Below are 24,924 nucleotides of genomic sequence, written 5' to 3' on the forward strand. Positions count from 1 at the left end.
GGGGACATGGGTTTAAGCCCTGGTCCAGGAAGATCCCACAAGTCGCGGAGCAACAAAGCCTGTGCACCACAACTGCTGGGCCTGCACTCTAGAGCCTGCGAGCCACAACTACTGAGCCTGCGTGCTACAACTACTGAAGCCTGCGCGCCTAGAGCCTGTGCTCCGCAACAAGAGAAGCCACCGCAATGAGAAGCCCGCGCACCGCAACAAAGAGTATCCCCGCTTGCCACAACTAGAGAAAGCCCACGTGCAGCAACGAAGACCCAATGCAGCCAAAAATAGATAAATTTATTTTAAAAAAAACATAAAATGGAGAAAAAGAGGGGAAGATAAAATATAAGACCCAGGGACTTCCTTGGTGGCACAGTGGTTAAGACTCCACGCTCCCAATGCAGGGGGCCTGGGTTCGATCCCTGGTCAGGGAACTAGATCCCACTCGCATGCCGCAACTAAGAATTCACATGCCACAACTAAGGAGCCTGAGTGCCACAACTAAGGAGCCTGCCTGCTGCAACTAAGACCCACCGCAACCAAAAAAAAAAAAAGACCCAAACTACATGTTGCCTACAAGAAACCAATTCTAAAATAAAGTGATACAGAAAGATATACCATGCTAACACCAAGAAAAAGAAAACTGAAGTTGCTGTATTTTTTCACACAAAGTAGATTTCAGAACTAGGAAGATTAACAGGGATAAAGAGGGGTATTACATAATAATAAAAGTGTCAATTCTTCAAGAAGACAGGACAATCTTTAACATGTATGCAGCTAAGAAAAGAATGCCAAAACAAGTGAGGCAAAAACTGATAGAATTGCAAGGAGAAACAAACAAATCCACTATTATAGTGGAGACTTCAATGTACTTTCATCAGTAATTGACAGATCCAGCAGGCAGAAGATAAGTGTATATTCAATAGCTGACTTGAACAGTACCATCAATCAACTGATTCTAAGAGTCATTTATAAAATACTTCATTCAATAACAGCAGAATACACATTCTTCTCAAGCTCACATGTAACATTCATTAAGGAAGACCACATTATGGTCCTAAAACACACTTTAACAAATTTGAAAGAACAGAAATCATACAAAGTATGGTCCCAGACCACAGTGGAATTAAACTAGAAATCAATAATGGAAAGATAGCCAGGAAATCCCAAAATATCTATATATTAAACAATATAATTCTATGAGACATGGATTAAAGAAAAAGTCTTGAGAAATTTAAAAATATTTTAAACTAAATGAAAATGAAATACAACTTACCAAAATTAGTGTGATGCACAGTACTTAAGAGATAAATTTATGGCACTGAATGCAGAGAAGAAAGATCTAAAATCAATAATCTATGTTTCTACCTTAGAACGATAAAGAAGAACAATATAGGCCTAGAACAAGCAGAAGGAAAAAAATCTTAATTAGAGCAGAAATCAATGAAATTGAAAATAAGAAATCAACAGAGGAAAATGAAGGAAACCAAAAAGCTAGTTCTCTGAAAAGTTCAAAGAAATTCATTAACCTCTAGCCAGACTAATCAAGAATAAAACAGACAACACAAATTATTAATATCAGAAATGAAAAAAGGGTCATTGGCCCCAAGGACATTTAAAGGATAATAAAAGAATATTATGAAAAACTTTAGGCCCACAAATTTGTTAACTTACATGAAGTGGACCAGTTCCTTGAATGACACTACCAAATCTCACACAGAAGAAATAGATAATCTGAATAGGTGTGTACCTATTAAAAAAACTGAATCAATAATTAACAACTTTCCAAAAAAAGAAAGTACCAGGCCCAGATGGTTTCACTGGCGAATTCTACCAAACATTCAAGGAACAAATGAAACCAATGCTCTGCAATCTCTTCCAGAAAACAGAAGCAGAGGAAATACTCATGATTCTGAGGCCAAAATACCCTAATACCCAAACCAGAAAAAGACATTACAAGAAAGGAAAACTACAGATCAATATCTCTCATGAACACAGATGCAAAATCTTCAACAAAATATTAGCAAATTGAATCCAACAATGTGTAAGAATTATATACCATTCCCAAGTGGGATTTATCCCAGGCACGCAAGGCTGGGTTCAACATTTCAAAAATCAATTAAAGTAATTAATCACATTAAGAGAAAAAAAAGAAGAAAAATCATATGATCATATCAACAGATGCAGAAAAGGACATTTTGCAAACTCGATCATCCATTCATAATAAGAACTCTCAGCAAAACTAGGACTGGAGGGCTTCCCTGGTGGCGCAGTGGCTGAGAGTCCACCTGCCGATGCAGGGGACACGGGTTCGTGCCCCGGTACGGGAAGATCCCACATGCCGCGGAGCGGCTAGGTCCGTGAGCCATGGCCGCTGAGCCTGCGCGTCCGGAGCCTGTGCTCCGCAACGAGAGAGGCCACAACAGTGAGAGGCCCGCATACCGCAAAAAAACCCAACGAAACAAACAAAAAAACCTAGGACTGGAGGGGAACTTCCTCAACTTCATAAATAACAATTATAGAAAGCTTATAGCTAACATCATGTTTACTGCTGAGAAACTAGATGTTTTCCCCCTAAAGTCAGAAACAATGCAAGAATGTCTCCTCTCACCACTGCTATTCAACATCGTATTGGAATTCCTAGCTAACACAAGGAAAAGGATATAAAAGTATACGGACTGGGAAGGAAAAAAATAAAACTGTCTTTGTTCATAGAGAACATGACTGCCTATGCAGAAAACCCCCCAAAATTGACAAAAGCTTCCTGGAACTAATAAGTGACTATAGCAAGGTTTCAGGATACAAAATAAATATACAAAAATCACCTGTATTCCTAAATACTAAAAATGAACTAGAATTTAAAATTAAAAACACAATACCATTTATAGTAGAAAAAGAAAAAAACAATATACTTAGATATAAATCTAAATGAGGAAAACTATAAAACTCTGATAAAAGAAATCAAAGAAGCTCTGAACAAAGAGATATTCCATGTTCAAGGATAGAAGACTTAACATTAAGATGTCAATTCTTCCCAGCTTGATCTATAGATTCAATGTAATCCCAACAAAAGTCTCAGCAAGTTATTTTGTGATATTGACAAACTGATTCTAAAGTTTATATAGATAGGCAAAAGACCTATTAGCTAATACAACAGGGAAGAAGAAGAACAAAGTCAGAGAACTGACATTATCTGACTTCAAGACTTATCACAAAGCTAAATTAATCAAGACAGTGTGGTTTTAGCAAATGAATGGACAGACAGATCAATGAAACAAAATAGAGTCCAGAAATAGACTGACACAAATACAGTCAATCATTCACAGAGTAGCAAAGGCAATTTCATGGAGAAAGATAATCTTTCCAACAAATGGTGCTGAAACAATTGGAATCCACATGCAAAAAAAGAAAAAAAAAATCTAGATACAGACCTTACACCTTTCACAGAAGTTAAGTCAAAATGGATTACAAACCTATATGTAAAAAAGGAAAACTATAAAACTACTAGAAGATAACACAGTATAAAAACTTAGACTATAACACCAAAAATGATCTGTGAAAGAAAAAAATTGATGACTTTATTAAAATTTGGACTTCATTAAAATTTAAAACTTGTGCTCTATGAAAGACACTTAAGACAAGGGCTTCCCTGGTGGCACAGTGGTTGAGAGTCTGCCTGCTGATGCAGGGGACGCGGGTTCGTGCCCCGGTCCGGGAAGATCCCACATGCCGCGGAGCGGCTAGGCCCATAAGCCATGGCCACTGAGCCTGCGCGTCCGGAGCCTGTGCTCCACAACGGGAGAGGCCACAGCAGTGAGAGGCCCGCGTACCGCAAAAAAAAAAGACAAGCCACAGCCTAGGAGAAAATTATCTGCAAAATAGGTATCTGATAAAAAACCTGTATCCAAACATACAAAGAACTCTTAAAACTGAACAATAAGAAAACAAACACATCAATTAAAAAATGAGCAAAAGATTGGAACAGACATTTCATCAAAGCTATACAGATGGCAAATAAGCACATGAAAAGGTGCTCTCTCTCTCTCCCTCTCTCTCTCTCTTTCTCTCTCTCTATTTTTTTTTTGCCAAGCTGCACAGTTATGCAGGATCTCAGTTCCCCAACTAGGGATTGAACCCGTGCCCTCTGCAGTGGAAGCGCAGAGTCTTAACCACTGGACTGCCAGGGAAGTCCAGTGCTCAATATTGTGTTATTAACGAACTGCAAATTAAAATTACAATAAAATACTACTACATGCCTATTAGAATTGCTAAAATCCAAAAAACTGACAATACCAAATGCTGAGGAGGATGTAGAGCAATAGGCACTCTCATTCACTGCTGATGGGAATACAAAATGGTACAGTCACTTTTTGGCAGTCTTATCATTTGATACAGCAGTTGTGCTCCTGGTTATGTACCAAACTGAGTTAGAAACATATGTCCACACAAAAACCTGCACATGCATGTTTGAGCAGTATTATTCATAAATGCCCAAAACTGGAAGCAATCAAGATGACCCTCAACAGGTACATGTATAACAAACTGTAGTACAACCACACAATGCAATATTAAATATTATTCAGCATTAAAAAGAAATGGCTTTATCAAACCACAAAAAGACATGGTGGAATCTTAAATATTGCTAACTGCAAGTGGCCAATCAGAAAAGGGGACATACCATATGACTCCAACTATATAACATTTTAGAAAAGGTAAAACTGTAGAGACATAAAAAGCCCAGTGGTTATCAGGGGTTTGAGGAGATGGAGGGAGAGATGAATAAGTGGAGCACAGGGGATTTTTAGAGCAGTGAAACTATTCTTTGATACTGTCCTGGTAGATACGTGACATTATGGATTTGTCAAAACCCATAGACCTGTACACATAAAGAGTAAACTTTAATGTAAACTGTGGACAATATGTTAATAATAATTTATCAATACTGGTTCATTAAATGTACCACTCTAATACAAAATGTTAAAAATAGGGAAAACTGGGGCTTCCCTGGTGGCACAGTGGTTGAGAGTCCGCCTGCTGATGCAGGGGACATGGGTTTGTGCCCCGGTCTGGGAAGATCCCACATGCCGCGGAGTGACTAGGCCCGTGAGCCATGGCCGCTGAGCCTGCGCGTCCGGAGCCTGTGCTCCGCAATGGGAGAGGCCGCAACAGTGAGAGGCCCGTGTACCGCAAAAAAAAAAAAAAAAAAAAAGGGAAATCTGTGTACAGGGGAAGGAAGGCATATAGGAACTCTCTATACTATCTGCTCAATTTTTCTGTAAATCTAAAACTGTTCTAAAAAATAAAATCTATTAATTAGAAAAATCACTCACTGAATCACTGAGGGAAGCAGTGTAGAAAATGCACTGAAAGTGAATTAGAGGGAATGAAGGCAAGAATATCAGCTTGGAGGCTATGGTAATATCAACTTTCTCTCCCATCAACAGTGTATGAGAATGTACATTTATTCATGCCTTTGCCAAAAATGGGTATTATCATTGTTGGTGAAAAATAATTTGTTCTAGTTCATATTTCTTTAATGACTAATGAGGCTCAGCATCTTTGCATTGATAATTGACCATTTGCATTTCTTTTTTATGTCCTTTGTCTTTTTCAGTTGTTTGTTCTTACCTTGATTTACAAATTCTTTGAGTTTAACACCTTCTGTATTTTATCACAACTTAAAAAATATCTTTCAAATTTTATAACCATTATTTTTAATCACTGCATATTATTTCACCAACATACAACTTACTGTTTAAAACCAGTTCTTAGTAGTTTTTCAGTGTCATAGATATCATTATGAAAATTTTGTGCATAGAGATTTTTCTACATTATGAATTCTTTTCTTTGAACATATTTTTGGAATGGGAAATACTGAGCTGTTGACTGCAAGCACATTTTTATACTTTCGATGAAAGGATATTATCAATTTATACTGTCATCAGCAATATATTAAAATACTAGATTCACTGCATACTCACAATCACTGGGTAGTACAGTATTTAAATATATTTGCTAATTTAGTAGCATAAAAATTTTCCTTTTATTAATTTGTACTTTTCTTTATTGGTGAAAACCAACATTTTCTCAAATATTTACTTGTTTTTTCTTGAGAAATTTTGGTTTATATTCTTTGCTCATTAATGTAGGAGAATATAAAAATTTTTTCCTTTGAATGCAATAACAGATCCATATGGATATTTTAACTAATAATAAACTAGCCCTTTGCTGTCTCCATTTGCTGCAAATATTTTTCACGTTCTATGGTTTCCTTTTAATTTTAGACACCTGTGATGTATGGAAAATTTAATTTTCATGCAGTCAAATCTAACAAATTTTCTTATGTGAATTCTATCATTTTAAGCTTAAATAATTATACTCCATTCAGTAGTTTGAAAATTATACTTTCTTTGTGTTTTTCCATGTTTCAATGATTTATACTTAACATATTAATCTCATACACTTTAACTTGTTTACAATAATAATAGCTAACATTTATTGAGCACTCACTGTATGACAGGTGCTATCATAGACCCAGTTTACATATGTAAATTTATTTAATCCTTACAGCTACCTTCTACGGGTTAGGTATTTGTAGTATCCTAATTTCATAGATGAAGAAACTCAGGCTTTGTGTGGTTAAGTAATTCAGGTAGTATCACACAGGTAGTATACCTGGCAAAACCTGGGTATTAAGCAGCACAGTCTGACTCCAGAGCCTGTGCTTTTAACTGCTACATTATACTGATACTCAAGTTATCTCAATGACATTTTTAATAAATAATTCTTCCCTTAATCATTGTTTTGTAATGCTTCCTTTACTGAAATTCTTTTCACAGGGTCTCAGACTATTTAGTTTGCTCTCCAGATTTGTCTTTTTATAGTAACAATACATGGTTTTAAATACTATAGCTATAAAATATATTTTAATGTTTGATAGTTTTAGGATATGTGTTAGCATAATTCTAAAAGGAATATTTTTTTCTTGGCCGTGCCGTGTGGTAAGCAGGATCTTAGATCCCCAACCAGGGATTGAACGCATACCCTCTGCACTGGGAGCGCAGAGTCTTAACCACTGGACTTCCAGTTTAAGTCCCTAAAAGGAAGACTGAGTACTTGAGGAAAAATGCAATCTTAATACAATATCCTTACCATACACTGGTGTCTTCCCTGGCAGGATGACAATAATGAGCTGTAGCCCAGAGTACGTGTTCTTGAGATGCCGGAACATGGGCTCCACGCTGTCTGCCCCCTGTGCGTATTTGCAGAAGCAAGGCTGGCCCTGGATGGGCATCCCTGCATCTTTAGAAATCTTACGCAGCTGGTCCGTGAAACCCCTAGAAGGAGAAATCACTAAAAATAAAACCTTTGTCTAGTCAGCAACACCTACAAATTAGTAATGGAAAGTTTGAGAAGGGAATGGAGAATGAAGCAAAGATTTGTGTGCTACATATAAGAAGAGGTGACCAGACTACTGATGTTAAGGGCAATGGTTGGTCAGTAATCTATTTGGCAAACTAAGCACACTACTGTACAGTTATGTGGCATTTTGTAGTTCACAAAGGACATTAGTAATAGAGTGTGCTGGTTAAGAGCTCAGCTCTACAGGTTCCAGTTCTAGTTCTGTTACTTACTAGCTATGGAATTTTAGGCAAATTTTTTCAGTTTCTCTCATCTGTAAAACGACCACTTTCAATATAGGGTTGGTGTGAAGATTAAATGAGATAATACATGTGAAGCACTTAGCACACTCATACATTTTCTAATTTGATCCTGACAAGATTCATAAGAAAGTGGTAGGTAAAGTATTACTGCCATTTTATAAATCAGGAAACAGTTTCAGGGATATTAAGTATTTGACCAAGGTCAAATGCTTATTAGACAAATGGCAAGAGTAAGAACTATGACCTAGTGCAGAATTTCTTTCTACAATAATACCTATCTGACACTTAGGGTAGCAGGAAAGATTCTGTCCTCAGAAAAGATTAAAAAAAACAAGAAAACATTTAAAAAGAAATGAGGCAGACAGCACTTTAATGTACTTTTATCCACACTGAAAAAACAAAAGACTAATAATTTCTTATTTAAACAAAATTCTGCACTTAGCCTAGGATAAATAAGTAATAATGTTGGGATTTAACAATCACTTTACTTGTTTTCAAAACAAATACGGTCCTACGTCAAGGATCTGAGTGATCTTTGCTCAAAAACACTGATTCCCTCAGGACAGAGATGGAGTTTGTAGGAATTCCCTTCTCCTTTTCCTTATTAGTATTTAATTCAAGAAAGTATGAAGTTGAATATTTTCAGTTAGCCTGAACAAGAGCCATAAGCCCAATGACTATGAGACTTCTATCAAGCCATGAATAAAAAATGTAAAATGAAAAGAGTATCTCGAAGCTTGAAAAACAGTTGGAGGTGTTTTCTTTGGTCTCTGGAGGTCAAGTAAGATAATAGCAGCATTCTCCTTAACTGTCCTCATGACATTTTACTTGAAAGCCAGGGGATAAAAACTATACTAAAAGGGCTTCCCTGGTGGCGCAGTGGTTGAGAGTCCGCCTGCCGATGCAGGGGACACGGGTTCGTGCCCCGGTCTGGGAAGATCCCACATGGCCGCGGAGCGGCTGGGCCCGTGAGCCATGGCCGCAGAGCCTGAGCCTGTGCTCCGCAACAGGAGAGGCCACAACAGTGAGAGGCCCACATACCGCAAAAAAAAAAACAAAAAAACTATACTAAAAAAAATATACTAAGTGAACCTTAAGACATAAGATTTGGAGCTAATAAAAAGAAGTGAACAGAATTAAATAGAAAATAATTTTTCTCACATGAAGGAGGCAAATTCTGAATTGACTTGGGGTAAACTGGTCTCTATGTCACTCAAGAACTATTCATTATGGGCATATTTTATAGGATCTGTTAGTGGAGACTTAAATTAGACCATAATCATTTTCTTAGGGAAATTAGATTCCAGAGGGGAGACAAGAAACTTACACAGATAATTATAATATAATTCTATTTTATACAGGAAGTGACAAGTACAAATGATAAACTACTATGTTTACTACTATGGATTATTTCCAGCATCACAAATCACAGAAGACTGGCTATTATTTAGAAATGTAGAGACAGGAAGGAGGCATTTTCAGTAAAGAGCAGAATGAGTGGAAATGGAAAAAAATACCAGACAGTTAGAGGGCATACAGTACTCAGTTTCTTTGTCCAGAATATATGAAAATGGAGAAAGGACTTAAGAGGCAAATGAAAATTTTTAAACGTTATATGATTTTTAATGTTATTCTTTGTCAAAGACAAACCTAGAAGTTTTAGAGCGGAGGTAGTCACAAGTGGAGCTGGTGCTCTTTTCACAGTAGCACAACTCCTCAAACAAGAGTAACAGCAGAAGCCCTTGAGACTGCCAATGCCCCAAAGATTAGAGTCCCAAAGGAGATGGTGTAGAGGAGAAAGGAAGCCAAAGTGATAAAAAGAAAGCAGGAAGGCAAGAATGGAGAGAATGTCAGGAAGGTAGTCAATTGTATCTAATGCTGCACAAATTTTGAGGAAAAATAATGGCTGAGAGGAGACCATTAGAATTGATAAGCACAAAGATACTGAAGTTCTTCCAGTAACCAGTTTCAGCAGACCACTAAGATTTCAAGGAAGGAGAGAGAATGGAAGCCTGGAAGCCTTAAATCAGGTAAAATGAAAAATGAAGGGCTTCCCTGGTGGTGCCCTGGTTGAGAGTCCCGCCTGCCAATGCAGGGGACACAGGTTCGTGCCCCGGTCTGGGAGGATCCCACATGCCGCAGAGCGGCTAGGCCCGTGAGCCATGGTCACTAAGCCTGTGTGTCCGGAGACTGTGCTCCACAACGGGAGAGGCCACAACGGTGAGAGGCCTGCATACCGCAAAAAAAAAAAAAAAAGAAGATTTTGTGTTTGTTTTAAATTTAAACAGAAGATTGTTGAGGGAAAGAATCTGGAGAAGAGGAAAAGTAGTGGAGATGCAGGTCAAATTTTGGAAAGTAAGGAAGTGAAAATGAGAAATTAAATGACTCTTTCAAAGAACTCAATTGAGAAATAAGGATGTTATTTAATCCTCATTCAGTAAATAGGTACTATTATCTCTATTTTTAAAAGGTGAAAAGTGAAGCATAATGAGATTAAATAAATTATCCATGGTAGTAAGACTAGGAAGTGGCAAACCTGAGAATTATATCTAATCTGTTCGCCATCAAAAGCCAATGGTACTCCTGCTATACCACATAAGCTAGTCCATTAGGATGCTTGTAAGAATGAATCAGTGACTTAGATATGACCAACAAATTCAGGAATCTTCATCAAAGTAACGAGAAGAAACATTTTTAAAGGTTCAGTGATTAAATATACTTCATACTGAGGCAACACTGGTTAGAATATTAGCTGAGTAATTTAAAACTGAAATACAAAATTTAAAAACAAAATGGTCCCAAAGTGAAACTAATGACAAGCCTTACTTCAATATTTCTTCTCTGCACTGCCTCTGTGTGGCAAAACAAGCTATAGCCCACATTTTGATTTCAACTCCTGTGTGGAACTGTTTCCCTCGCATGTCCCATACTCCATGGCTTGGTGTTGCTACTGTCCGATTCTACAGAGAAAGAGAAATAATAAGGCAAAAATGAACAAACATTTAATATATAACTTATTGGAATGAGCTGAAAATAAGCATTTCAAATTGCTGAACTGATATATATCTGATATTCTACATGGAACAGGCTGTTCTAAATCAATATTTTATATCTTTATCATAGAAAAACAAAAGTTCTACTAAGTTCAAGCAAAGACACTGATCTTGAAACAAACAAAAAAAATTGTTGGAACAATAAAACACTTTTTAAATTCCAGACTTAGCTAGGAAGCCCTTCTCTCCACACACAGAAACTGTATGATTATAATTTAAAAACTATCAAGAGGTTTTACCCGGCCACCATACTGGAGCATAGGTGCTGGAAGTACGCGTCCGGTTACGTGGGCCATTTCATCCCGAACTTTAAATTGAAACTCCTGAACAAATGGATCTGTTTCATAATTTGCACTTCTTACCTAACAACAGAAAAAGTTTGTAGTTACTTTCAAAATTCCCCCAAATTCCCTGCTTTAGAACCCTCTAACTTTTTTTCTTCACTGTGTCAACAATGTTTTATAATACTGACAGGTGTAGATAATGGTACCCTCACTATAGAGCAGAGAATCTTAACTTGGGGACCACAGATCATGAGTGGACTGTAGGAAGTCTGTGAAACTCCTGATAATTTACAGAACATTTAAATGTATTAGGTTGCATAATAAGAAATTTCAACTATTTATGACTCATGAAAATTGTAACTTTATATGATTAAGCCTCATATACTTTGGGAGGGTGGTTGAGAGACTGCAAGAGAAATATAAGGTTCAAAAAGTTCGTATGGGTTTTCCCCTAATATCTTATGGAAAAACCCGAATGAACTTTTTGGCCAACCCAATACCTGACCTAAAAATGGTTAATTACTTCTAATTAGAGGATCTGGATATATACTATTGAAATTTATTTTATGTAGATCTCGACAGCAAATATCAATAATCCTAAGGCTTTCTTTCCTAACTGATTACAAGTTATACAAAATCTCCTTGAATATTTTCAGATAAAACACAGCACATTATAAAATTTACTTAAGAGATACACTTGAGACAGAAAAGAAAGCCAGTATGAGACACAGATTATAATTTTTATGTAATATACCAAAATGTGCAAAGATAAAGAATTTATTGTAATTCACTGTAGACTTGAATCTCAAAAGTGTAATTCATGCTCATAGTGTGCTATAATGCGTTTTCCAAAACATATTTACTTAGTCTCAGAATAAAGGTCAAACAAGGTTACAAAAAAAGGCAATGCTCAATTCTTGGAGTAACACTCTATTAAAAAACACTATATAGGGCTTCCCTGGTGGCACAGTGGTTGGGAGTCCACCTGCCGATGCAGAGGACACGGATTCGTGCCCTGGTCCGGGAAGATCCCACATGCCGCAGAGTGGCTGGGCCCGTGAGCCATGGCCACTGAGCCTGCACGTCCGGAGCCTGTGCTCCGCAACTGGAGAGGCCACAACAGTGAGAGGCCCGCGTACCACCAAAAACAAAAACAAAAAACACTATATAATCTAAGTATGTAAAAAGAATCTCCCCACAATGTGCAGGAAAATTTGTTTTCTAAATTAGGCATCTAATTAATGCATCTAACTAATGTATCTTTTCTTCAAGCTTAAATGCCATTTTTTTTCTGTAAGGTTACAAACAATAACAACAACTACTATTTACCAGGAGTTGGTAGGTGATGTGCTTGTGCTAAATGTTTTATAATTAATTTTCACAATAACCTATGACTATAAAGTCTTTTATAATCTTTATTTTACAGAGGATAAAATTAAATCTCAACAGTTAAATGATTGGCCTAAAACCATATAGCTAAGCAAGTGATATATAATTTGAAACCATGTACATTCTGATTCTAGAGTTCCTACTCTCAATCACTGCACCAGCCTACCAGATGCTATAATTATAATAATACAATAATGGTAACAGTAAGTGAGTAAAGAAGTTAGACTTTGAACCCAGAGCTGTTAGATTCCAAAACCTGTGCTTTCAATCACTGTACAATATCATCTCTCTGAACAGAAAAGCTGTAATAAATGAGGTAGAACTAGTTATTGAGATTTTATATTGATAGTGAGAGGTTCTAGTCTCTTAAAGGTTTTAAAATTTTGTCATAGTAGATCAGAGAAAAATCCATGATGAGAGTCAGCCTGTATTTTCCTAATTAAATATCATGTAATAACTTACTCTTTACAAACTATATTGGAAAACAAGGTCTTCTTTTTTTTTTTGGTAATTGCCTTACAAAATGAAAGAGCCAATTCTGTAACCCTTTTCCAACCATCTCTAAAACTGCTTTTGAAAGTGTTATTAAGTTGTTTTGGGTAATGTTCTGATCTCTAGATTTTTTTCTCTTCACTTGGGCAATTTACATGGTATTCAAGAAGAGAGTAAGATAAGATCCAGTTGCCTTCATTTTTCATTTTGCCTTAATTCCGTCAGTTTTTTTTTTTTTTTTTTTGCGGTACGTGGGCCTCTCACTGTCGTGGCTTCTCCCGTTGCAGAGCACAGGCTCCGGACGCGCAGGCAGCGGCCATGGCTCACAGGCCCAGCCGCTCCGCGGCCATGTGGGATCTTCCCAGACCGGGGCACGAACCCGCGTCCCCTGCATCGGCAGGCGGACTCTCAACCACTGTGCCACCAGGGAAGCCCCGTCAGTTTTAAAAGTAGTATTGATGTCTCTTTTCTCCCCATTTAGAACAAGGAGACAGCTTAGAGATCCCATACGGCTGGAGCTGTCTTATATTTCTTTATTCATCCTGTACGGTTACCAGTGTTTACAATGGAGCTACGCCATCCTACTTTGTGTGTTAAGACTCTCACCATTGCTAGTCATAAAACTTTGACTTTTCTTCCTTTTCTCTTCCTCTTTTAGGTGGAAGGTAAGGAAGGTCCAGTTTGCTAAACTGAAACATTAGTTCTGAGAGTATCTGTTCTGAATCTAATTAAAGAGCTTGGGGTTAAATTAGAAGGATCTAGTCTAACCCTTTTCATAGAACCCACTAAGATTCACCCCTAGAATACCACTAGATTACTTTCATAATCTCTTTTAATTCTGACAGCCCATGAAATGGTAATAAGGTATCAGTTGATAAGGACATGGTTCTTTAGAGCTCACCCTCATATGTTTTTAATTTTCATTTCTAGGGTTAAGTACTAACCAATCTGCTAATTTCCTCTTGTCTATCTGGTGCAGATCTTGCTGTTGCTTTGATCATAGTGGAGGTTTGATTGTCCGTTAACTTCTTGATACATCGTTGCCCTGCCACAATATTACATACCTACAAATGGAAAAAAGTTTTGTACTAGATATATACATCTTTCTTAAAATTCTGAGTGCCAATTACATGTGAGATTAAATTTTAATATCTACTCCATTAAACCACTTCTGTTTAATATCATGTTAAGTAAAAAAGCAGTAAACAATACTGCTTTACAGTATGATTATAATTAGGTAAAATATACACTGCATAAAAAGGCTGAAAAGAAGTGTACCAAAATGCTAACAGTGGTTACATTTAGAGTGGTAGGACTGTGGATGAATTTTTTCCCATATTATTTTATAGCTGAAAATTTAGAATAAAAGGAAATTTAAAAACAGTTCAGTCTCCAAAATAAATGTGAGAGTATGAAGTAAGTTATAGGTCATTAAAAACCCCAACAGAACGATGAATAAGAGGATATTAATAAGCAGCCTAAACACATTACTTCTAGTGGCAGATAGGTATGTTTCTGCTCCTGCCCCACTTGCAGACAGGGAAGGTGTGGGTACTTCAGCTGAAGAGTATACTTTTCTCTGAAATACTGTGCTACTGTTCTCTCCACAGTTTGGCCATTTTCTAACTGTAAAGGAAAGCTGGAAAAAAAAAATTACACATTAACAACTCTTATCTCATTATGAGCCAGCAAAACTCCCAATCTACTAACTAGAGCAAGCTGCCTCACATCATCTCTGCTCTGACAAACACCAGCTTTTCTTACGTTTGATGACTGGCAGGCCTTCTTGTTACATTACAAACACGGTATTTCCGTCTCATTGTTCCACAATGAGTCACTTCAACCTTCAGACCTGTTCCCAACAAGAAAAACTGAGGTTATAGAACTGTCACATGTAAAATATTTATAACTATAAAGCCTGTTCACTACTATAAAAACTCAAATTCTAAACAGAAAATCTGTGATACAGGCAATGTGATATTAGCAAAGGATTTTATATATAACATTGTTAACAACGGTTACAATCATGATAGACCTAACTCCAAACCTTTTCCCTATTCTATCAAGCGATTAAAAAATAGTATAAAATTTGCAAAGCCTGTATATCAAGGGATAAAGTTCTCCATTAATTAAAAACCCTGCTTATAATGCAGGTTTTTATGCTGGTTGAGGGAAGGAGCAAAGGGAGTTATGATAATTCTCAAGATATTCTATAACCTTCAAAGTATGTGATATCTGATTTGCCCAGTAATCACATACTGACTGAAGATCATAATTTCATATAGCTGAAGAAGAAAGTCCTTCAAAGATTTTTAATGCAGGAAGGAAAAAAAAAAATCCCAGGCCCTTTTAACAGAAGTGGAGTGACAATTTCGCTGAAGGATAATATAGTGATACAGTTCTTTTACTACTATTAGAAAGCAAATGCAACCAAAATAATTCCTAGAACAGGCAATCCAGACCGTCTTATGGAATCAATGATCTCTTTGAGAATCTGAAGAAAGCAATAAATTCTCAGAAAAATGCAACATACACTTAATTTAGCATATGATTTTAGATGTTTGTGGATCTGTACGTCCATTTGTGGACCCTAGGGGTTTGCAGATCCTAGGCCTGCTTTAGAAAGTGAAGCTGTGGGCTTTTAAAATACTGGCTGAAATTCTTTGGGATGAATTTTCCTATGCAGTGGTGTACAAAAGAATTTTCTGAGATGATGGATTGTTCTACATCTGTGCTAAAATCACCAGCAATATGTTACTGCACACATGAAATGTGGCTAGTGTGACTAAAAAACTAAAATTTTAATTTAACTTTAATAAATTAAAATTTAAATAACTACATGTGGCTAGTGGATACTCTTGGAGCTACCTAGAGAAGAGTTAACAAACAGATACAGTGGCTACTGGTCACAGATAAGCAACTCCATTTCTAAGGCCTATACTCCAAAGGAGGAAAATCTAAAAAGGGGTAGATGGAGGACAACTTTTAGTTCCCTGATAGTATTTACAGTTATACTTTTGTATTATTTTCCTTTTATATCTGTGTATCCTATAGTGCAGAGGTTCTCAACCAGAGGTGACTCTGACCTCCAGGGAAGGTTTGGTAATGTCTGCAGACATTTTTGATTGTTATGACTGGGGGTGCTACTGGCATCTAATACATGCTAGATTTTGGAATGCTTGGATCCAGGGATGCTGCTAAATTATACTGCAATGCACAGGACATCACTACCTCCCATCCCCAACCACAACAAAGAATTATCCAGCCCAAAATATCAATAGTGCCAAGGTTGAGAAACCCTGATACAGTATAACTTATTTTCGTATCTACTAACTGCAGAACCAAACACAAAGTTCAATCATAGTAATATTTTCTTATGACATATCAGCATAAATTAAGATGTTAAGTGGACACAGTGTCACTGTACCAGATTGGTATGAGGTTTTCTTAAGAACTACTCCTAATTGAATCAGTGAGAAATAGTTTTCATTAGTAACTACCTTTATAAAACTAAAATTTCAGATCAATTAGAGCATTTACTATGCCTCTATAAATAAGACTAGGAAATACTACCAAGAGAAGGCCTTTTAAGAAGGAAACACCAACATATGAAGTAAGCAAGATGTAAAAATATTGTTTAGGGGGAAAACACGATAGAAAAATTTAAAACAAATTTCTGTTATCTATACCACTTAGCAATTTGTTTTCAAATCTTCCCCTTGAATTAAAAAAAATTATCAGTAAGGTTCTACAAGCCTACTAAATAAGTTTTTATCAAAAATAAAATTGATGTAAAGCAACTATACTCCAATAAAAATTAATAAAAAAGTAAAATAAAATACTCTTACATACATATGGTACTTTTACCATAAACTTCCTCCAATATTTCTGCTATTTAACTATGATGAATTACTGCACAAAGAAACCACCCTAAAGTTACCATTAAATATTTAGGAAAAAGTTCAACTAGAACCAAATAATATTGTACTAGGAAATCTATTCATCATAGCACCCTTTGTATCACTATTTAACAAGCTTCATCAAATTCCTCATGCCAACTAAAAATTAAACCCAAATACATAATACAAAACATGTAACTTTGATTCTCTTGTGTAATTGAGGTAGGAATACATGACGTACTTTAAAGAGTCCTCTTTAAAAAAAAAAGCCTTCTTGACTCTGAATGGAGGAAAAAATCATCAGTATGTCAGTTAGATCCAACTCAGATTTTTCTACCCCAAATCTACAGTCATAGGTGCCTAAGGATTAGATCCAAATCCAGGGGTTAGCAAAAAGCTGAAATTTAAAAAAATGGACTAGATAATTCTCTGCCCAGGTCCCTCCCCAAACCCTCCATCCAACAAAAAATGTTTTTGGCTTTAATAAATCAAATATTTAACCTATAAACTTGGCTTTACCTTCACTATAACATCAACTTTATAATGCTTTCTAGTCATTTTTTCAGTCATTTCTTTGGCCCCCTGAGCAGTTGAAGTTAAGATCGAGTCCATGCTCTTCGGGCAGCAGTTGAATCCTTGTTCTGTACATCTTGTATTTTCTGTGATAGAGTGGTGATATGAGTTGATTGCATAGTTACCGCAAAATAATGTAAGTGACTTCATGATATCAGAGGTGGTAACTAAGCAGCAACTCCACTGGAAACCATGGCATTTAGATGATCACATATTAATGGTGGGTAATGCACTACCTCCCAACAATGCTAACTGTGCAGTTAATACAGATTATGAAAGGACAATGGTATGATTGCAATATAAGAATATATAACACTTTCTTATTCTGACACTTAAATAACTTGAGATAAATGGATGCCTATTTTCAAAGTAGGAAGAATTTTCCTTTAAATGTTTTATTACAATGACCATCTCTCTCCTGGTTACTAAATGGCAAAGAATAAAGGATTACTGGAGCAAGTAGGATGTATTCAACTATACTAACTGATTTGGGGAACTGAAAGATGTTCAGAGAACAAACTTCAATGCTTCATTCAAACCACAAGCTAAAAATTGCCTGTAACAAATAGGTAAAACCTTAAAATAAAACGACATAATTATTTCTGACAATTGAAGATCTAACATTTAGTTTAAATAGAATTTACACTATTCATTCTAATTAGAGAATATCTAATTTCTCTTTGTGTCTAAATAATAAAGAACTAAATACAGTGGAGTCACATCTTACATGAGGATTAGGTTCTAAAGTCATGAACAAGGCAAGAATTTTACGTAATCAAAATTACTGTTGAAAACTCCCTTAAATTGCAGATAAAGTACACTATGTGTGGGTTTGCACATGAAAGTGTACATGTATATAGAAAGCAACAATTATATAAACAATAAGTATATACAAAATATAAATTTTAGGAAACAATTGAAATTAATTTTTAATTTTTCTCTTTGGAAGACTATGTAGAGATGAATTTGTATTAGTAAAATATACATACGATGCAACCCACTGTATACACTTTAGCTACTAACTATAAAATAGTCAAGATCAATGGTCAACTGAATAATGTATATGAAATTACTAAGTTTCAACTCTAGAACAACACATGAAACAGGCTAGTCCCATATCCATAAATTTACAAAGGAATAAAATATTCTGCTATCATTTCAGAAAAATAAAGAAGTCATTATATTATCGATAGAATATGTTCAAAGAATGGCTCCAGTTCTGAAGTGACAATGTTTTTGGAATAAACTTATTTTTAACAGTATCATAGAAGCGTTTTCCTAACAGACACTCTTATACCTTCAGCTAGTAAGGGAAAGTATTGACAAAAAATTAGCTAGTATCAATATTAATTCCATTACTTGGTATTTCTTTCATTGACACACTACCTAAGATGTTATGGTAATGAATTTAATGTGACATTTTATAATTAGTCCAGATTTTTACCGGTGATGTTACATGAACAGATTTATATCTTTAAAAATTTCAATGAAAGTTTGTTATATTCATGCATTTTATAGTTAAGTTGTTCCAAATGCTAATTAACTCACCTTTTATCTCTTTGGTGAATTTTACCCGATGAGAATCAGTCAGAGGTCTTGGCTGCTCATCAATATTATGAATGTCAAGAACTTCACACATGAACTGAATTACAGGTTGTGCTTTGTAGAAGGCAGTGGCAGAAACTAAGAAGAAAAACACAAATAGTACAAATTAATGTTTCCTTTAAAAAACTCAAAAACTTGATCTTGGGCTCCATGATAATTAACTAATACAGAGTTAAAATTACCCTTTTATGTATACCTATATACATATAAAAATATTTCCAAAGTTAAGCTGTTTCAATTTGAACTGTTTGACTGGAAGACAAGCACAACAACAGAAAAAGCCTAATATTACAGTTTTTATAATCTATCTCTTATCATGGGTAACTGAATCATTCCATTTCCTACTACATGTACAGAGCAGTGTTCTGGCTATGAAACAAGGTCTGTAAGGGGACAAAGAAGGCCAGAGCACCTTAAAGAAGAAAAGGTTAGGTATTATTTCTTAAACAAAGCTTTTTAAGCCACCCTAGACTGCTTATCTATTCTAGCGAGAGCTCTCCCTGTCTTGCACAGATTTGAGAAGACAATGGTATTAAATGTTACTAGTGCTAATCCAAGCTACAGGTAGTAATAGTAAGGTGTATCTGCCCAGTGTTATCTAGCTACAGTCAGCAGTCTTCCAAGAGCCAACAAGTACGATTTCTTAATCTTGGGTTTTGGAACTAGAAGAGCTTCACCAATAGTTAGTAGACCACCATCACTCATTTCTTAAATACATACTTACTGACTGCTATTATGTGCTATAAAGGCACTGGGGATACAGTGAAAAGTAAAACCAAAACAGACAATAAGCTACATGCTATCATGTTATTTTTTTATTTAAAAACATGCCTATTGTGGTGCTCTTTCTCTTACTCTCCTTGGTTTAGGATTAAATGTCTTCCACAAAATGTCCCTCATCTCTGGAAGGATATTTATCAAGGCTTTAAGTAGTTATCTCAGGTAGTAAGGCTACCGTAGATATTTTTTATTTTCTTCTTTTTGACTTTATCTTTAAATCTTCATTTTTTAATAGTGAGCACATATTACTTTTTCCTTTATTACAGAAATAATACATGAGTGAAGTCTCATCCTAAAAAATTTAAACAATATAGATATCCACAGTAAAGACTTCTGGTCTCCAAGTATCTTTAAGAAGCAACCATTATTAGTACTTAGGTATGTATATATCCTATTCTTTTAATATGCACTTAGAGATAAAAATGCATATACAACTTTCTTTTTTAACATGAGATCAGATAATAAATGTTCTATGACTTCTTTTATTATTATTTTAAAAACTAACAATGTGTCTTAGAGATCTTTTTATTCTGCAGTTTGGGTGCATGGTAATTAAGTGAATATATATTCCCTTCCCCTCTTATTGAAAAGGAACACAAATGATAAAACATTAGACACACTATTCTGGCCTTTGATTTCTTTTTTCTCATTATATATCTTAGAGATAGATCTATATGTACTAATATGGAACTATATCACTCTTTTTCACAGCTGCAGGATATCTCATTGCATGGACCTACTTCATGTCCCTCATGATGGAGAGTTATGTTGGTTTTGTACTTCCATCCAAATAAACTTTAGAAATACCTCCACAATTTCAAACTAACTAAAAAAAGAGAGACTGGTAAGACTGTATTAGCATTCTGGGTATCTTATTCAAATCCACAGTACTTTAAAAAAATGTATACATTACATTCTTCTATTAAAAAATGTGAGAATGTTGTCGTACATTAAAACAAGGCTGGCAGGATACATACCAGATAAGCACATATTGCTTCTGTGTTAATTAAAAAAAAAAAGTGAATAAAGGAAAATAAATACATGGTAATTAACATGCTTATTTTGTCTTTCCTTTAATCCTACAGGTAAATTTTCTTCACTGGATTATTATAATACTAGCATTCACAACTAATGTGTCTCATCTCACAGAGTTGAAACTACTAAACAAACATTATTTATCCTGTTTAACATTCTATTAATTTTCCTTAGTGTTTATCCCACTGTTCTTCTAATCATTACTGTTCACCATCTTCCCCACAGCAATGTGGGCATCTGAGGTAAAAATTAAAGTTAGTGAAGGAAAGCTCTTACAAAAGATGGGATGAAATCAGTGGGTACAGTTGAATTAGGCATGAATTTCAATCAGCAAAGATCTGCCTCTCTATCCCTTGGTTAAATCCTTAACATTTTATAAACCTACATATTTATGCATTTTTTCCTTCTTTCCCTTTCACAAATCAGCTGAGTTTAACTGAAAAAGTAATATTTACATTTAATATTTTTAAAACCTATTAACAAAATATACTAAAGGAAATAAACATACACTAAAGGAAATAAACATACAATCATTTCTACAGATAATTACCCTCAAAAAAGCATTAGATAAAATTCAGCACCATAACTAAAAGTCTCACAGTACCAGGACTAGAAAGGAGCTTCCTTAATTTGATAAAAGTTATCCACCAAAAATCTATGGTAAATTCAACTTCATTTAATAGAAAGTGCTAGCTGGCACAGGAATGCAAGCTAAGAGAAGTAAAAGGTAAAAAGATTGGAAAGGGAGAAACAAAATTATTATTCTTCACAATATGACTGTCTAGAGAGAAAAGCCAATAATCTATAGATAAATTATAGAATTAGACAGTTCAGTAAGGTTGCTAGATTTAAGATCAACATATAAAAATAAAATTACATTCTTATACACTGGCACCCAACTTAAAATGTAATTTTAAAAAGATACCACTTAATATCACAACAAAAAAACCACAAGACACTTGAGATAAAATCTGAACAAAAGATGCATAAGACCTATAGAAGTAATAGGTATCTTTACTACTACAGAAAATCTAAATAAATGGAGTATATACCTTATTAGTAGAAATTATTTGTAAGTTAATCTGCAAATTCAAGGCAATTTCAATCAAAATACCAATAGGATATAACCCCCTTGACCTCTGGAACTTAAGAAGCTGATACTAAAATTAACATTGAAAGAGAAATGAAACAAGAATAGCCAAGATAGTTTTTAAGAATAAGGTCTGCTCTAACATTCATCGAGATCTGTTATAATCCAATTCAAGTCAAGAGACTGTGGGGACAGACACACAGACCAGTAGAACAGACTTGGAAGCCCACCTTATACAATATACAAAAACAAATTCCTATTCAGAGAACTGAACATGAAAAGAAAAATAAACATTTAGAGGAAAATATAGAACATCTTTATGATCTTGGAGGCAAGAAAGAATTTCTTAAGATATAAAAACTATCATAAAAAAATACCATAAACAAAGCCAGAAAAAATAAAAGACAGGCTATAGATATGTGTAATACATATAACAAATGATTACTATCCAGAATATATAATAAGTTCCTATAAATCAAGATAAAACAATAAAAGTGGCAAAGGATACGACTAGGCATTTCATAGAAGAGAAAATCTAAATGTCAAAAAACAAATTTTCACTAATTATCTTATTTGTAATTAAGGAAATATATACAAAAACTATATCAAGCTATCATTTTACACCAATCAAGACTGGCCAAAAATGTTAAGACCGATAACACAAGCTGACAACAAGCCAAAGGAAGACTGAAGAATTAAAGCTCTCATACAGACTGTAGGAATATAAACTGATATAGTCAGTTAGGAACAAATGGTAATTTATAGTAAGTTTGAAGATGAGCATAATTTTCAACTCAACAGTTTCACTCTAGGACTTCCCTGGTAGTGCAGTGGTTAAGAATCCGCCTGCCAGGGCTTCCCTAGTGGCGCAGTAGTTGAGTCTGCCTGCCAGTGCAGGGGACACAGGTTCGAGTCCTGGTCCGCGAAGATCCCACATGCCGTGGAGCAACGAAGCCCATGGGCCATAACTACTGAGTCTGCGCTCTAGAGCCCGCGAGCCACAACTACTGAAGCCCATGTGCCTAGAGCCCGTGCTCTGCAACGAGAAGCCACTGCAATGAGAAGCCCGCACACCGCAACGAAGAGCAGCCCCTGCTCACTGCAACTAGAGAAAGCCCGCGCACATCAATGAAGACCCAACGCAGCCAAAATTAAATATAAGTAAAATAAATAAATAAATTAAATAAATTAAAAAAAAAAAAAAAAAGAATCCGCCTGCCAATGCAGGAGACACAGGTTTGAGCCCTGGTCTGGGAAGATTCCACATACCAGGGAGCAACTAAGCCTGTGTGCTACAACTACTGAGCCTGCGCTCTAGAGCCCGCGTGCCACAACTACTGAAGCCTGCGCGCCTAGAGCCTGTGCTCCGCAACAAAAGAAGCCGCCGCAATAAGAATCCCGTGCACCGCAATAAAGAGTAGCCCCCCTCGCCGCAACTAGAGAAAAGCCCGGGTGCAGCAAAGAAGACCCAATGCAGCCATAAATGAATGAATGAATGAATGAATGAATGACTTAATAAAAACCCAAAAAACAATTTCACTCTATTGGAGTATATACTCTGCAAAAATTCCATATCTGTGAAAGGCAACATGAATGAGAATGCTTATTGTAGCACTGTTTATAATGGTAAAAAGAATGGAAACAACTTAAACACCAGCCAAATGGATAAATTTGTACTACATGCATATAATTACAATTAATGGGCAGGTGTTACAATTCAGATAAATACAATTGAGAAGTAGAAAACTTGAGAGGAGTTTGGTAGAAAATGCGATCTTACCAACTACTTAGATTGCCATTATCTAGATATGTATAATACACAACTAAGGCAAAAAAATTTACCAAAATAGACTAGATGTCTAGAATACCAGTGGGATAGCCTTTCAATTCATGAACATAATATCTCTGAATTTATTAACGTAATTCCAGTTTAAGGTTTTGTGATACTTTATAAGTAAGGTTTTGTGATACTTTATAAGTCATTTAGGTTTTGTGATACTTTATAAGTCATTTATTAATAATTGATAAAAATTTTATTGCTGTTGGAAATGTATCCTTTAATCTTTCATCACTTACTAACTTATTATTTTTTAAATTTTATTTATTTATTTGTTTTTGGCTGTGTTGGGTCTTCGTTTCTGTGCGTGGGCTTTCTCCAGTTGTGGTGAGCGGGGGCCACTCTTCATCGCGGTGCGCGGGCCTCTCACTGTCGTGGCCTCTCTTGTTGCGGAGCACAAGCTCCAGATGCACAGGCCCAGTAGTTGTGGCTCACGGACCTAGTTGCTCTGTGGCATGTGGGGTCCTCCCAGACCAGGGCTTGAACCCGTGTTCCCTGCATTGGCAGGCAGATTCTCAACCACTGCGCCACCAGGGAAGCCCACTTATTTTTTTAATTAGGTTTATTTTCTTCTTTTCATGGGTAACAGTGTTAGAATAATGAGAAAAGGATAGGCTTGGAAATGAAATAGATTTTAATTCTAGATCCAGACTTGAAATTCAGAGAAATCATAATTCGTTCATTGCAAAATTAGAAAAACATCTAGTACTTATAGCATTAGGGTGAAGATTCAATATAAGGTACCTACTTGTGCCCAGAACATGGCAGGAGCTCATCAGAGCTCTTTTTCTCATCTTTGAAGAACTGTCTACTCATGTCTTTTGCTCTCTCATTTACTGAGGTTTTAATTCTAGGCAAAATCATTTTGTCAATGTAAACTAACTCCTTGAAGAGGCTGATGGGAGAATGTTCCATGAAAAAGTGATTAGGATTCTTGAATTTGCATTTTACTGTGTCAAAACTGAAAATTTTTGTTAGGACGCAGCTAAAATAACAGATGTGAAAAAAGAAAATAATAAATATTTGCCATATTTAAGATAACTAGGACTACAAGTACCAAAATGAGCCCAGGTCCAAATGATGAGTATAAAATAAAGCAGTAAATAATGTTGGATCCTGGTAAAAACATAACTACAATTATACTTTAATCTCCTGAGAGGTTATGTGCCTTAATTTTATATGTATACTTTCATTGCTCTGAAGATATAAGAACAGAAACTTATTATACAATG

The 24,924-nt window shown here is 35.6% G+C and overlaps 1 protein-coding gene across 5 annotated transcripts in view; it reads right to left on the reverse strand.

Annotated features, from left to right (window-relative positions):
• Positions 1 to 24,924, reverse strand: part of AGO3 (argonaute RISC catalytic component 3) — a 127,738-nt gene that overhangs the window by 38,999 nt on the left and 63,815 nt on the right. For all 5 annotated transcript variants that reach the window (XM_027109112.1, XM_027109117.1, XM_027109114.1 and 2 more), the window contains 7 exons: positions 18,894 to 19,028; positions 14,638 to 14,725; positions 14,365 to 14,512; positions 13,818 to 13,937; positions 10,948 to 11,070; positions 10,482 to 10,615; positions 7,144 to 7,328 (listed from right to left, as the gene is read on the reverse strand). In XM_027109112.1, coding sequence (XP_026964913.1) covers positions 7,144 to 7,328; positions 10,482 to 10,615; positions 10,948 to 11,070; positions 13,818 to 13,937; positions 14,365 to 14,512; positions 14,638 to 14,725; positions 18,894 to 19,028 — 933 coding nt within the window. The remainder of the gene's footprint in view (positions 1 to 7,143; positions 7,329 to 10,481; positions 10,616 to 10,947; positions 11,071 to 13,817; positions 13,938 to 14,364; positions 14,513 to 14,637; positions 14,726 to 18,893; positions 19,029 to 24,924) is intronic.

Source organism: Aethalodelphis obliquidens, unplaced genomic scaffold, assembly GCF_003676395.1.
Source record: "Aethalodelphis obliquidens isolate GAN/ISIS:26980383/991018 unplaced genomic scaffold, ASM367639v1 scaffold9, whole genome shotgun sequence".
NCBI classification, from domain to species: Eukaryota; Metazoa; Chordata; class Mammalia; order Artiodactyla; family Delphinidae; genus Aethalodelphis; species Aethalodelphis obliquidens.